The sequence below is a fragment of the Eschrichtius robustus genome, chromosome 18 (genome assembly GCF_028021215.1).
Source record: "Eschrichtius robustus isolate mEscRob2 chromosome 18, mEscRob2.pri, whole genome shotgun sequence".
NCBI lineage: Eukaryota > Metazoa > Chordata > Mammalia > Artiodactyla > Eschrichtiidae > Eschrichtius > Eschrichtius robustus.
The window spans coordinates 1,492,897-1,508,014 of record NC_090841.1 but is presented as its reverse complement, the minus strand read 5'-3'; the positions used below and the strand labels follow the sequence as shown (position 1 = coordinate 1,508,014).

The window sequence follows — 15,118 nt, the reverse complement described above, 5'->3', positions numbered from 1 at the left end:
CCCCGCCACCACCCCAGAGCCCCGGGAACTAAAGGGACAGGGAGGGGATGACCGAGCGGGGCTCTGTCACGCAGGGTGGAAAGGTCAAAGTGTCCACTACATTCACACCATGGCCGTGAGGGTCTCGGGGAGGGATGCTTCGGCCGCGTGACTGGAGGGGGTCAAGGTGAGGTCCAGTTTGGGGGAACCTTCTGGAGAAAGAGAACATGAAGCTCTGAAAATAAAGTAGGCACAACAATAACAACTTATTGAGAGGGGCCGGTGCAAACAGCGAATGCCGGGGGCGGACCACAGGCCCAGGGACACAGGCGCACTGCAGTGTCACATTTTGTTCTCAGCAGGAGACACTGCCGCCTTCTCAGAGTTTCAACACCTCATAAAGTTCCCAGGAATCCGGACTCGCTTACAGGGGCGTGAGGTACGGAAGCGGGACTGACAGAAGAGTCTCATCATGGCAACACTGACACGTCAAACAGCCACAGGAAGGGGCAAAAAACGACACAGGCCTGCCTTTGCTGACATGGGAAGCTGCCCAGGTTATCTTCCTAAGTGAGGGGAAAACTCAGGTTACAAGACAGTACTTTTATAAAAATCCACTTTTGTTTAAAAAAAAAAAAAGTCCCATTTAAAAAACGTATTGATATATGTTTGTATATATTTGTAAAAATGCCTGGGATGATGAAATGTCAGAATGCTAACAGTGATCTCAAAGTCGTGGCTGAATGATTTTCACTTTTTCCTTAACACATTTTTATTTGAATTAAAATGTTACTTACAAAAGTAATCTACCTGTATTTTTAGAATAACATTTGTTTTTTCAATAATATGAAAAAAAAAAAAAGATGCCATTCCCACTTTGGGGAAAAAATGAGAGAAGAAGGTACAAAGAGAAGAGGAGCAAAGGAGATATAAACAAAATGATGGAAAAATTAAACAGGGAAGTGCTGGGAGAGTGTCTTCTCCCCACCGCGAACACACGACACTGCTCTCCGGCAGGCGTCAGGCAGAGTCGCCAGGACCCGCGCAGCCCCACACTGTCACACTATCACCCGCCCCCGGGGGACAGCGGTCACAGGACCCGAGGGTGACGGCTGCAAACTCCCGCAGCGATTTGACGTCTCTGACATCCAAGTATGTGGTCATTTTCTAGCCATGTCAGGGACAGACTGGGACGGACCTAAGCGCGCCGCGGACGGCTTGGGAAGGCCAGCCGACAACGCTGTCCTCATCTTGCTGATGAGAACCAGGTCTGGAGATGGCCGGGACTGAGAGGAAAGCCCGGGGTTCCGTCCACCATCCGTAAGAAGTAGATTTTTGTCTTAGAACAAGGAGCAGTTGTTACCTAGTTAAGGATCCTTAAGAAGATTGGCTCTGACTTCAAATTCAAGAGAAAACAGAATTTAAGACGCTTCTTTGTAGCTTCAACTCCAAAGAACCCATGAACGTGGCCGCACCTCCCTGCCCTCGGACCTCTCTCACACCTTCCCGTCTCCACGCCAGGCCCCGAGGTCCAGCCACACCTCCGCCGGGGACCACTTGGACCCCTGGTCACAGGCCGAACCCCATCCAGTGCACACGGGCAGCAGGCGACCTGTGTGTGTCTCACTCTCCTGCCAGGTGACAAGAAGCTGGAGCACCTCGTCCGTGTCAAGCGTCTCCTGAGCAGGTGACCCAAGGACCCGGCGCAGGGTGATGCCGGCAGGGGGGACTCCACGGCCTTTAACCAAAGCGTCGCGGGAGCCTCACCCTGGAAAACGTCAAGGCCCAAATCACCACACACTTGATACCAAGGATGAATGCTATATAAATTATCTTCTACGTTTTTGTTGAACTTTATAAATGCAATAACGTATAAAATGGGCAAAACATTCTTGCAGCTTCCATTACATACGTAAACTTTAAAAATTTTGCATTTTTCCTTCACAGTTCATTTAAAGCTATGCCTTTATGAGATCTTCATACAGAATCTTTTTCCTTTTAAGAACTATGACCAGAAGGGTTTCTACTCAACTAGCTTCTGGCAATAACTGGAAATTTGAGCATAAGTACCAACTATATTTTACATTAGTTTTGAATGTCACATATTATTTTAAGTTGGCCAAAGAAAGAATTTCTTGAAATTATTTGATTTCTTTGGGGGGAAAATGGCAAATACTGGGAGAGGAATTCTCCTTTTGAATATTGTGAAAATTTAGAAATTCGATTTTTAAAAAGGAATAAATTATTAATGTACTTCATTTGTGAATGAGCAATTAAAACTTTGTGTTTTGTAAACTATCTGTTTCCCCATCTTCTTCCTCCCTCCTAATCGTTTCCTTTTGTCCCTTAATCCTCTTTGGTTTGGGCTGGTATTTTTCTCTTCCTTGTCACATTTAAAATACTCAGCCTTCAACTCCTGTCTTCCCATTTTGCTCTCTTCCATTCGTGCAATGAAGTTTGAAGAGTTCCTTGCAGCTAACGTTCTTCTGTTCAGCGAAGCGGAAACTCGAACTGTCTCTTAAAACCCAACACTGCTGGGGGGCGGCTCCACCCCACGCCCGGGACTGTTTGCCACGGCTCTGCAAACAGGGCACAAAGCTCCCTCCCCGCCCAGGAACACAGGCCCCCAGCACAAAGGGGAGAACAGCCTCCTTCTCCGTAAGTGTTCCAGAAGAGGACGCACTTCTCTGAAAAGTCAGTCCAGAGAAATGAATTTCCAGCTTTAGTGCTTTAAGGTAGGAGCTAGGGGCCTGGGGAGGTCCATGATCCCGGTCCACATAATCCTGAATCTGTTTCTCTTTCCTTCTTAGGTCTACAAAAATCCCTTTCCATTTTAAAACAGTGTTTAAAAATCCACGGCCTGATTTATTTTGTGTTTGCTTTTCCCCTTAAAGCAGATTCTGTCCCCTGAGCTGGGGTTTGATCATTTGAAGGTAACCCTTCGGGAGCGTAACACTACACCAGTGCTTCTTGAAGGTCTGTGAATAAAAAATGCGTTTGAGAACTTGTTTAAAAACCACACAGATTCTTGGACTCCATACCCAGAGATTTTAATTCTGGGGTTGGGGTAGTCTGGGGCGAGGCCCAAGACTTTGTAACTGTAAGAAGCCCAGGCGATTCTGAGGCTCTGAGGGTCCACAGGCCACACTTGGAGAGCACTGTTCTGAGGCCCGAGCTCTGATCAAATCAGAGTGAGCTCACAGAGGTGCATTCTCGTTTAGCTCATGGAGTGAGCTACCAACGTCCTGGATGCAGAAAAGGAAGGACTATACACCCACTGAAAGTAATTGGTCGCATCATCCTTTTTCTCTACTATCCGTAAGGGAGCAGGGCATGGCAGTCAGGAGCCTGGACTCAGAAGCTGGCCTTCCCGGATGTGAATCCGAGGCCTACCCCCCGACAGCTGTGTGACCTGGAGAAAGTTGCTTTGCAACCACGGGCCTCAGGTTTCTCATCTTAAAGAACAGTAATAATAAAACCACATCCAACATCATGGCATAGGACTCCTGTGATGATTGAATTAGCCAGTACATGCAAAGGGCTAGAGCGGGCCCGTGCTCATCAGGCACTGGGTGTTGCCGCTGCCGGTCGCTGATGCCCAGCTGAGCAGACGCCATCAGGGGGAAGGAGGGGAAACTGCAGCCAGAGCAGGGAGACCAGGAAAGGCCACCCAGCCTCATCACTTCTTTTCCTTCTGCTGCCAAACTTCTGCCACCATCAGCACTGGCAGGGGCAAGGACAGGGTAAAGACAGGGGCTCAGCTCTGCATTCCTTCCAGCAGCTCAGGTAAAGGTGTGGCGTGATTATCCAGGACATCCCTGGTCTCAACCCTGTGGCTGGTTCCCAAACGTCTCCAGCTAACAATATGGACGAGCTCGACTACAGACACTCAGAGAGCTTTAGCAAGGAACACCTGAAAGCTAGACAGACTGTAGAAAGTCACCAACTGGAAAAAAGATACCTAACCATGTGGAAATATTCAAAGAAATCAAGATATATCTGTACAACAGGTATTACACAGGCCTCGGCAATGATTTTATGAAGAAATCCTAATTACGAAGGAAAAACGTTAAGTTTTTGCATCGAGAGAGATTCTAAACAGGAGACACACAGGACGAGTAACAAGAAGTTTTAAGTTCAAATTTAGAAAAGGATAGCATCCTTACTTCAGGCGTTTATTTGCGACATTTTGTTTCATAACGAATAGCGTCTCATGCACCACGCAGCCAGGAAACAGGGTGCCCGCCCCACGGCTCACAATCTAGACAAATGCACGGGGACACGCAGCGATTTCCCGAGAAGGCTGCTCTCGGACCCACAGGACTCCTTCTCTGTAAGCCTCTGCTCTCCTTCCCAGGACTGACCTTTTCCACTAATTTCCCCCTCAATTTTGTGTTCATAAGCAAAATATAAGTGAGAAAACATCAAGAAAATGTTTCTCTTTATGTAAGATTTAATGAGCAGTCCCAAAGAACAATGGAGAAACTGATCTCAAGGAAACAGAAAGAAAGTGCTCTGTGGATAAGGGCTGTGACTTAAAGGAAGACGAAGGAATGGCTGGGACGAGAGGACGTATCTGAGTGACGCAGGCACAGTGCAGTGCGGCAGTGATAAGGCATTAGGAAGAGAGACATTGCTCGAGCACAGTGACACAGCGCTCACTTGGGTAAGCCGGTAAGGTAAGCACTGCGTAATTTAAACGCATCAACTGTAACTCGTCTGAGCTTACTAAGTGTCCTTAATCACACCATGGCGAGTACAACATAAGGATAAGAGGTCAGGTCTATGAGAGACACAGACAAAAGCTGACGATGTTCACTGAATACACAAATACTGTGATGAAGAGGAATCAAGAGGCTGAGTAGTCATTAGAAAGGAAAAGCCATTTCAATGACATTCGATACTCATTTACAACAGTAAAATCACAAGCCCCCATGAGCAAAAGAGAACAGTCAGGACAGGGGTTGCAGTCGGGTGGGGGGGGGGGGCTGCCACGTCAGAAGGAGAGGAGCACCTGTAGCGGCCCAGGCTGTCTAGATTCAAGGAGGGCAGGGGCTGGCGGGGGCTCTGAGGAGGGTGCGTGGCGGGCACAGGTCTCGACCTGACCCCTCAAGTTCACTTCCCAGGAGTCCTCGGAATCCATGTTTCCTAAAGCCTGAGTGCGGCCCCCGGAAGCAGGAGCTAGAAGGCTCCTGGCTCCTCACTGGGGTGGGGGGCGTCCAGCCGGGAGGCCCACTCCCACTCGGCTGCGGGGTCAGCACATGGACCCCATGCAGGATCCAGAACTTGCCTGAGCTCATGTGCACTGTTCAGTCACCGTTCGTAAGTGACAAACCACTGATGCTTAAACTTACGAAGTCTGAAGACTTCCAGATGCACCCACGGTTCTACACTAAGTAACTTCACAGAACTAGTTTTGAGCTCCAAAGAATTTCACGGTTTGAAATAGATACTTCTTTTTGATTCTTCTTAATAAAACAAATGTAATAGTAATTATGATGATAATTATGATAGTTTGAACTTCCAATTTGTACTAGTTTAATTTTACAAAACTTTCACACAGTTATCTAATTAAATTAGCAATTGGTACGTGGTATTCAGCTGGTCTTCACAGCAGGTTGTAACTATATACCTTAGCAGTGGCATTTTAATACCAACTTGATGTTTTATAGGATTTTTAAGGTAAAGATCTAGGTCATGCTCATAATGCTTTTACAACTGATAATTTAAAAAAGAGAATAAAACAATCAGGTCACATCTTCAAAGCAAAAACAAGATAACCACATTTTGAAAGCAAATACGATATCTAGATTTAATTATCCAAGGTAATTAAATTCTTGAAAAAGCTTAAGCTTAAAGAATTTTCTTTCTATGAAAGGCGGATACTCAGAAATCATGTTAAAGTTTTAAATATTCTAGGCTCAAACACAGGAGGGATTATTCTCTCACAGAAGTAAAACACTGCAGGGAACACAGAAATACACCTGAAGCCTCTGTATCAGCAATCCTCAGAGCCATGCCCTACGATGCAACAGAGCAGCCCAACGAACTGCTGTTGTAGGCAAGTGACTGTCTCCTGGTTTCCACAGGCCACGAGACTCTCCAGCTGACACTGAAATAACATGCTAATGTAGCTAAAAAGTTACGTCTACAAATTAACCTGCAGCTATTTTGTACTGGGGAAATTACAATTGTTAGTCTATTAGTAGATTTCCACTAAAAACTACACTGAATCTATTGCACTTTCTCTGATTAGGAACTAGATTTTGACTGAATTTTATCCTAAAACTAGAGTTTTAGTTATTCCTCCTTTTATGCCACAGCAGAAAAATAACTGCAACTTAATTTCACTGACAGAAGCCCAGACATCACTCAGCTGAGCTACAGAAGGCTGACATTTTCAAAATTGACAGCAGTTTTCGGCTCACATGACATACCTGTTCCCTGATTTCTTTCATTTTTTCCAATCTCTTGAGTTTTGTTGCATATTCTTGAACTTCTTTTAATCCAATATCTGTGCAGAGACGAACCAAGAAGCGTAGACCTAAATTATGAAAAATATTTTTAGAGAAGTATTTATCCATAGTGTTCAAAGGACAATAAATCAATAAACTCAGTCTTCTGGGACCCGGGTAGGAATGCTGCTCACAAACAGTGTTTGTTTCTCTTGAAAAATCACTACACTTTGTATTCCTGGCCCTCTGAGAACTGACCTCCCTGGAAGAGGGTTTAGAGGGACTCTGCCCACCTGCCCTTCAGGAGAGACCACAGCATCTATAACCCAAGCCTTTATCTCCTCATCTGCTTCTCCTTTATACCACTTACGACTCCTGACATACTATATACTTGTTTATTGTCTTTTTCTTCCCACTAGAATCCAAGCTCCACGAGGCCAGGATTCTGGTCTGTCTTGTTTTCTGCCATATCCACAGGGCAGGAACAGTACTGTGTACCAGCACTGCAGTCACCCCATAAGAATTTGTAAGTTAGTGACTAATTCATGACCATTAATGTATTACAAGAGTAATGGTACTAAAATAATCTAAAATGTCACACATTACTACTGTGTAAATTGCCTATGTATACATTTACCCTGATAATGCACAGTAAGAAGGTAATTTATATTTTCTACAAATAATACTCAATTATCTCTCTTATCTACCCATCCTTGGAAAGAGTGGCTTAGGAATATTTAATGTAAAATAAAACCCACTGTTTTCGGTAGATATCCTCTGAAATTTAGCATGTCACCTGTAACTCTATGGAGCAGGTCAATTTTTGATAACTGAAGAATGTATTTTAAGACTAAATCACCCTTTGGGTTCATCAGAAAAGTACTCTGCTCAAAGTGAGACCTTACATGAGTGCAAGTGTTTTTCCTATGCTACCATAAGGTAGACTACTGATTACACCTGTTTTGAAAATTAAACAGGCCAGAGTACCTTGGACATTCCCCACGGCACAGATAATCACTTAACTTTTTTTTTTTTAAACGCTTTTTAAAAAAAATAAATTTATTTATTTATTTTTGGCTGCGTTTGGTCTTCGTTGCTGCATGCGGGCTTTCTCTAGTTGCAGCAAGCAGGGGCTACTCTTCGTTGCGGTGCACGGGCTTCTCATTGCGGTGGCTTCTCTTGTTGCGGAGCACGGGCTCTAGGCGCACGGGCTCAGTAGTTGTGACTCATGGGCTCTAGAGCACAGGCTCAGTAGTTGTGGCGCACAGGCTTAGTTGCTCTGCGGCATGTGGGATCTTCCCGGACCAGGGCTCGAACCTGTGTCACCCGCACTGGCAGGCAGATGCTTAACCACTGCGCCACCAGGGAAGTCCCAATCATTCAACTTTTACAGTCAATCTTAAACTCTCTTTAAAGAAAGAAAAGTGGCCTTGCTTGGAGGTGCTCCCTTTGCTGTCCAGTGTGGAGGTGCTGCAGCTACTGCAGTGGTCCTCAACCGGCAGCAGCTGCATCCCCAGGGGACACCTGACAATGTCATAACAGGAGGTGTGCTCCTGGCACCCAGTGGGTGGAGGGCAGGGATGCTGCTAGAACATTCTAGAATCCACAGGATGGCCCCACAGCACAGGATTATCCAATCCCAAATGTCAGTGCTGCCGAAGCTGAGAAACTCTGCCCAGCAGACTGTTGGGTTTCCACTCCCCAAAAGCTATTACTGCTCTCATTTAATCTCTAAAGTATCAGTTCCCCAATGTGACTGAAGTTAAGAATCACATTAAAAGCTGTTAAAAAAGAAATAGGAAAATAAATAGATGAGAAAAAAAAAAAGAAATAGGAAAAATCAGATATCTGGGTCCACTGCAAACGTGAATGAGAATCTCTGTAGGTTGGGCTACAGATTTGTAGTTTTTACAGGTTTTACAAGTAATTCCCATGTATCCTGTTTTCTGACTGGCATTTGGAAACTGCTGTGAGCTAACGGACCCACATCGGACCAGCATTACAAAACTCCTCGCCCTTAGGCTCTTAGCAAAGGCCATAATTCTGAGCTCTCTGCTTTCACAGAAGTCAAATTGAGAAAAATATTACTGAAGGAACATGCAGCACGTCTAACCCCCGGACCAGGCTGCGCCACTGAAAACGTGGCCCAGAAAAGACCTGTTTTCACTGAAATGTGCTGTTTTGTGTGCACGGTCACTGAAGGACAACATTCAAAACGGTCTTTTCAAACACATGATTTTATTTGTTGGAGGGATGTTAGTAAAGCTAGGAGCTATGACGTCTTCCAGTGACCTTTTATCTACTCTCCTCTGTGTCTCGACACGACTGAAGAGTTGAAAGGATTTTCTTCTTCCCAAGGAACTACTTTTTATTTCCTTATAAATAGTACAGATTATAAAACCAACTGTATCTGCTCTCCTCCTTTAGTCACAAAGCTACTCGGGGCCATGTATAGTTTAGTGAGAATGTGAGACCTATGAATGTGGTTATTTTGTACTCTTCCGGATCCTGATCTTGTTGCTGTTACTGTAACACTGTTACTTCAAGTTGCATCAAATCTACTGTGCAATAAGACTGGAAGAAATGAATATTTTATACAAAGCCAACTTTATAAAAGGGAAATAAGTTACATATAATGTTTTAAAATTAATCTGCCACCAGTATCAGCAAGATTATTAATGTTCTATTATCATAAACTCTAAAGGTATTTTTTCAGTCTCAAAAAGTTATAATTAAATGGATGGTTTAAAATGCCTTTTCTAGGGCTTTCCTGGTGGCACAGTGGTTAAGAATCTGCCTGCCAATGCAGGGGATATGGGTTCGATCCCTGGCTCGGGAAGATCCCACATGCCGCGGAGCAACTAAGGCCGTGCGCCACAACTACTGAGCCTTCACTCTAGAGCCTGCAAGCCACAACTACTGAACCCACGTGCCACAACTACTGAAGCCTGCGCGCCTAGAGGCTGTGCTCCGCAACGAGAAGCCACTGCAATGAGAAGGCCGTGCTCCGCAACGAGAAGCCACTGCAATGAGAAGCCCGCGCACCACAACGAAAAGTAGCCCCTACTCGCTGCAACTAGAGAAAGCCTGCGTGCAGCAACGAAGACTCAACACAGCCAAAGATAAAATAAAATAAATAAATTTATAAAAAAGAATTTTTTTAAAGAAATAAAATGCCTTTTCTATAAAATACCACAGTTTATGAACTTTAAAAAATAGTAAACCAAAATTTATTCTTAAAATTTCATAAAGCTTTGAAATATAGATCTGTTTACTACTGAAGAGAATTCAGTGGTATATTTAAATCCGTCAACAATTAAATTCTATAAAAATGTGTACTTGCATAGTCAAATTTTCTGATCCTATAACCACATATTTAAACATATGTACCACAAATTATAGGTTGGTATCTATGTATGCAATTACTGTAGCAAAGGTAATTATTACATATTAGGACATAAAATGTGAGAACCTATACTTTCAAAGTTACAAAATGTAGTCTCACTTACATTCAACATTTTCTGGAAATTTTCTGTGAATATCTTTGTAAGTATCTAATGCTTTTTGGTAGTTACCTATAAGTGAAGGAGAAAAAACAAACATACTAGCAGATTATAGAAATTAACAGGATTCAGCAAAATACTAATTTAAATTCAATATGCTGGCACCATTTCATTGGTTTAGAAGGATGACTTTCATGTTTGCCATAGGCATAAATAACCATTCCCAATATAACTTCTGTTTTTTGTTTGTTTGTTTTGGCTGTGCAGCATGTGGGATCTTAGTTCCCCGACCAGGGATCAAACCTGTGCCCCATGCGGTGGAAGCGTGGAGTCCTAACACCTGGACCGCCAGGGAGGTCCCTCAATATAACTTCTGGAAGAAAATGTACAGATAAAATAAATCTGAAAAAGGGGTAGAGCAGAAGTAAATGGTTGAAACTTAGTTCTACTTCTTAAAATAAACGAAGTAATAACATTAATTTCAACGTTATTCACTTGGAAAAGATGAAAAATAACTTGTTTTGCAGTTTTTATTTTCAAACATTAAAAGGTTTACAGAAAGCATTTTGTTTTGTAATAAAATAATTTAGCTTCACATGGCAGCAAAGAATAGGAAAAACGAATTTTGGATCAAAGACCTTTGCTAAAATCTCAGGAAAGAGTTATGCCCTTACGTCTGGGCCTCCTGTACAAGGGGGTGGCCCGCCGGCCTCAGCGTCGGGGTGGAGGCTGAACAAGACGGAGACCGGAGCACCCAGCGCACGGCCGGGCCGGCTAAGGTGGCTGCTCTTCCCCTCGCCTGCGCTTCAGCGCTCAAACCCGAGGAACACACACACACACGCGCGCACACACACACACACACACACACACACACACACACACGCGTGCGCGTCACAGGACAGGCGCTAAACGCACGCAGGCAACTCAGACTCGCCCTGACGTAAATAAAATGTGTATACAGCGAGGTCTTTCCGCCAACAGGAAACACGGTAACATTAGAGACCAACCCGCAAAATGACTTGAGGCCACACCGCACCTGTGTCCCGCTGCCACCTGAGGGGCTCTCGGAGGCGGACAGAGGGCCCTAAGAAACGGCGGGGACCGCTGCCAGTGGTCACAGCTCACGCTTCCCTGGGTAAGGGAGTTCTCCTCCTGGACATCTGTTTGCTCTATAAGAGGGACTGCATTCTTCACACTTAACTACATTAGCATGTTATTTTAACTACACTAAACATTTTAACCACAGTGTTAACATTTATCTCCTGCTTAATCTTGATATTTTAACAGTATCATTCACTTCATGGCTAGTCCCAAACCATTAACACACTGACACTGCAGAACAGGCCAGCAGCACAGGACAGGATAAAGACAGTCACTGAAAACACAACCAGGGTGACTAGTGACATCTGCTGTACAAAATCAAGTCCTGCGGCCCCAGTTCTGGGCTCTCCTCAGCTTTTCAGGTGTGAGAGAGGCTCACACATTGGGCAGAGCACACAGGATGTTTAGAAAGGTGACTAGATGGGACTTCCCTGGCGGCCCAGTGGTCAAGACTCCCTGCTTCCAATGCAGGGGATGCGGGTTAGTAAACGTAACTTTTATCTCTACGTAGTAACCACTGTGTCTTTCATATAATGCTTGATATGTGTACTTATCAAAAGTTAATCTTAATAAATAAATCTACAATAGGAACACATTTATATGCATAATTACCTAAAAGATAGAAGCAAGCAACACATATTAAAGTGAATAAAATTAAAGCATTTACCACTTCTTCTAAAACAACTAGCTACCATCAGCTGCCATTTCACTTGTGTGGGCCTGTAAAAGGAATAAATTATGTGAAATTAGAGATGAAACAAAAATAATCTGTGATGGCCAAACAGTTTTATAAAGCTAAGCTACATATCTGTACTATCTTTCAATTACTTTTTGACATTTGATTAGATCATCTTTATTATTAAAAATAGCATATATACAATTTCCTTCATTATTATCTGTCAAATTTATATTAGGAAATTTAAATTTAGAGTCCTTCAATTAACTCACACCTTTATTTAGACATTCTTATAAGAACCACCTCACCAGTTTGGGTAAAGACCACAGCATTCTATTTTAAACATTTTTATTACCTTTGCCATATCTTATACTTAGTACCTAAGGCTTAGAAACCTAGGCTTAGGCCTGCAAATTTAGTATCCAAGAGGCAATTTTTGACCTTGTGTTTGAACAATTAGACTTCAACTAAAAAGAAAGTAAAAAAGAAATCTATTTTCTTTCTTTTCCCTTAAAAAGAAATGAATTTCTTTTCTAAAATAAACATGACCAGAATTTCTAAAGACTACTACTAAAAATTTCTGAGAAAAACAAAATTTGAAGGAATAAAAGACTAGGGAATAATTTAATGCTCTCCTCACTTCTCTTTTTTTTCAAATTGAGGTATAGTTGATTTACAGTATTAGTTTCAAGTGTACAACACAGTGATTCAAAATTTTTATAGATTATACTCCATTTATAGTTATTATAAAATATTGGCTATACTTCCTGTGCTGCACAATACATCCTTGTATCTTATTTATTTTATACATAGTAGTTTGTACCTTGTAATCCCTTACCCCTACCTTGTCCCTCTCCGCTCCCCTCTCCCCACATCTAATGTTAAAATTCAATTTGGCCAAATACAAAACACAACATGATATATCCCAATTATTTTTGAATAATGAATAAAACATTCTGATATGAATTTAAAGACATTTTTAAGAGTTTTTTTTTTTTTTATAAGTTTCCTCACTTTGATTTCTGTTCTGTCTGAAGTTAATATTGCTATTCCTGCTTTCTTTCTTTCTTTTTTTTTTTTTAAATAAATTCATTTATTTATTTAATTTTGGCTGCGTTAGGTCTTTGTTGCTGCACGCAGGCTTTCTCTAATTGCAGCGAGCGGGGGCTACTCTTTGTTGCGGTGCGCGGGCTTCTCAATGAGGTGGCTTCTCTTGTTGCAGAGCATGGGCTCTAGGCGTACGGGCTTCAGTAGTTGTGGCTCGCAGGCTCTAGAGCGCAGGCTCAGTAGTTGTGGCACACGGGCTTAGCTGCTCCGTGGCATGTGGGATCTTCCCAGACCAGGGCTCGAACCCGTGTCCCCTGCATTGGTAGGCGGATTCTTAACCACTGCGCCACCAGGGAAGTCCTGATTTTTAATATATAATGTATATCAATTACAAATTGAGACCAATGAAACATTTCAATTAGGATTCTTTCAGAAATGAAACTTTGTCTTTGGACTGAGATAGTCATTTTCTGATTGATAAAGAAATAATACTTGTTTACTGAGATGTGAAAAAGAAAAATACACACAGAAAAGTACCTTGAAGGTATTTTTTAAAACATTTGCATAAAAAGGAAATATATTTATCATAATAAAGACCAAGTCAAATGAAACACAACACAAGAAAATCGAAATGATGCCTGAATGTTCACTAATAACTGCTCATGAACTCAGTACGTCTATCAGATTGTAGACATTTAACTAAACATAAAATCGTAACAGTTACCTACTGTATAAGAGAAGCTCTTTCAAAGTACTGAATGGCTTTTTCACAAAACTGGGTGTCGATGTAATAGGCCCCGAGCCACTCGATGACTTCAATATTGGACGGGAAATACCTATACGACTGGAAAGGGAGGTGTGACAAAAGAACTTCAGTCACAACGCACAGTTCACTCCCCAACATCTTCCCCACAGGCTGGATTAAGTTATACAGTGTGGCATTTCTTACTTAAAAAGTATGAGCTGTCACAAGCACTGTTCAAGTTTTGAAACTATGTAAGATTTGGAAAACTTAAGATTTGTTTGACACATTTTTCAATTATCTATAAATATCTTTTTGATGTACTGATATATGATCCGAGTCAAATTAAATATGCAATAGACTCAAAAGGGATTAAATCATCCTTCAAGAGAAAAATGCATTGGTACCTTTTATTTTACTTTTTATTAAAATAATCAAAAACTAACTTTATATTCCACAAATGTTTTATTTTAAATCATTATTTATTTAAAAGCTAATAAGCATTTATAATTTTTAAAAATTAAAAGGCCTGCTGTCTTTTTTATAACAATTCATAAAAGGCTAAAAAGCAGAAGGAAGGCAAGTCTGCACACCCACCTCATAGTAATACTGGAATGCTTGGGATTTATCCCCCTCACTGTCATATAATCCTCCCAGTTTCGACAAAGCTCTGGAGTCAGTTGGAACAACACTGATCAGCTGCATTAACCATTCCATAGCTTGATTGGGATCTTCCATTAATTCGTATCTTAGACAATTTCAATGAAGGATAACACAATTTTTCTAAATTCACTGATCAATAAGCAAACCTAAAACCAACATTTCATAAAAATATTTCCTAGTCTGTACTAATGTGCTACTTAATACTGTTTACTCTGGATTTCGTCAGGGATGAGGATGAAAAATGGTCATACTGGCAATAACACTTTTGTCCCATATATATATATATATATGGGACATATATATATATATACACACACACACCTTGCTTTTCCTTTTACTTCATTACTACCCACTAAGATCAACTGCCAAATTTCTAGTAGAATTAATAGTGTGCTGTTTTATTCAAAGTTTTGTCCAAAATTTGTCCTTAAAAAAAATGCCTGAATGCTATGTTTCAATTATTCTACCTCTCTTAAATGTTCAACATTTTAAAGGAATGGTTTCCATGTATTTTCCATTGAGTTTTCCCTAATTACATTACAAGCCCAAGACAGTTTTTTGTAGCTTTAATGCCTAGTAAGTCCTCTGCATGCACTCAAATAATTTATTCACACCAGTACTTATTACTTACTATTTATTTTGTATTAGTTGTCTTAATGAAATGAAAATATTCCAATCCAAAGTTTCACTGAAAAAGAAGAGCCTTGGGGCTTCCCTGGTGGTGCACTGGTTACGAATCCGCCTGCCAATGCAGGGGACACGGGTTTGAGCCCTGGTCCAGGAAGATCCCACATGCCACGGAGCAACTAAGCCCGTGCACCACAACTACTGAGCCTGTGCTCTAGAGCCCACAAACCACAACTACTGAGCCCTCGTGCCACAACTACTGAAGCCTGCTCACCTACAGCCCACACTCCACAACAAGAGAAGCCACCACAATGAGAAGCCCGTG

The 15,118-nt window shown here is 42.1% G+C and overlaps 1 protein-coding gene across 6 annotated transcripts in view; it reads right to left on the bottom strand.

Moving 5' to 3' along the window:
• Positions 1-15,118, bottom strand: part of IFT88 (intraflagellar transport 88) — a 74,499-nt gene that overhangs the window by 8,282 nt on the left and 51,099 nt on the right. For 5 of the 6 annotated variants that reach the window (XM_068526661.1, XM_068526658.1, XM_068526660.1 and 2 more), the window contains 5 exons: positions 14,101-14,251; positions 13,490-13,605; positions 11,706-11,758; positions 9,944-10,009; positions 6,417-6,523 (listed from right to left, as the gene is read on the bottom strand). In XM_068526661.1, the coding sequence (XP_068382762.1) occupies positions 6,417-6,523; positions 9,944-10,009; positions 11,706-11,758; positions 13,490-13,605; positions 14,101-14,251 (493 nt within the window). The remainder of the gene's footprint in view (positions 1-6,416; positions 6,524-9,943; positions 10,010-11,705; positions 11,759-13,489; positions 13,606-14,100; positions 14,252-15,118) is intronic. The other variant, XM_068526657.1, reaches the window with a different exon arrangement.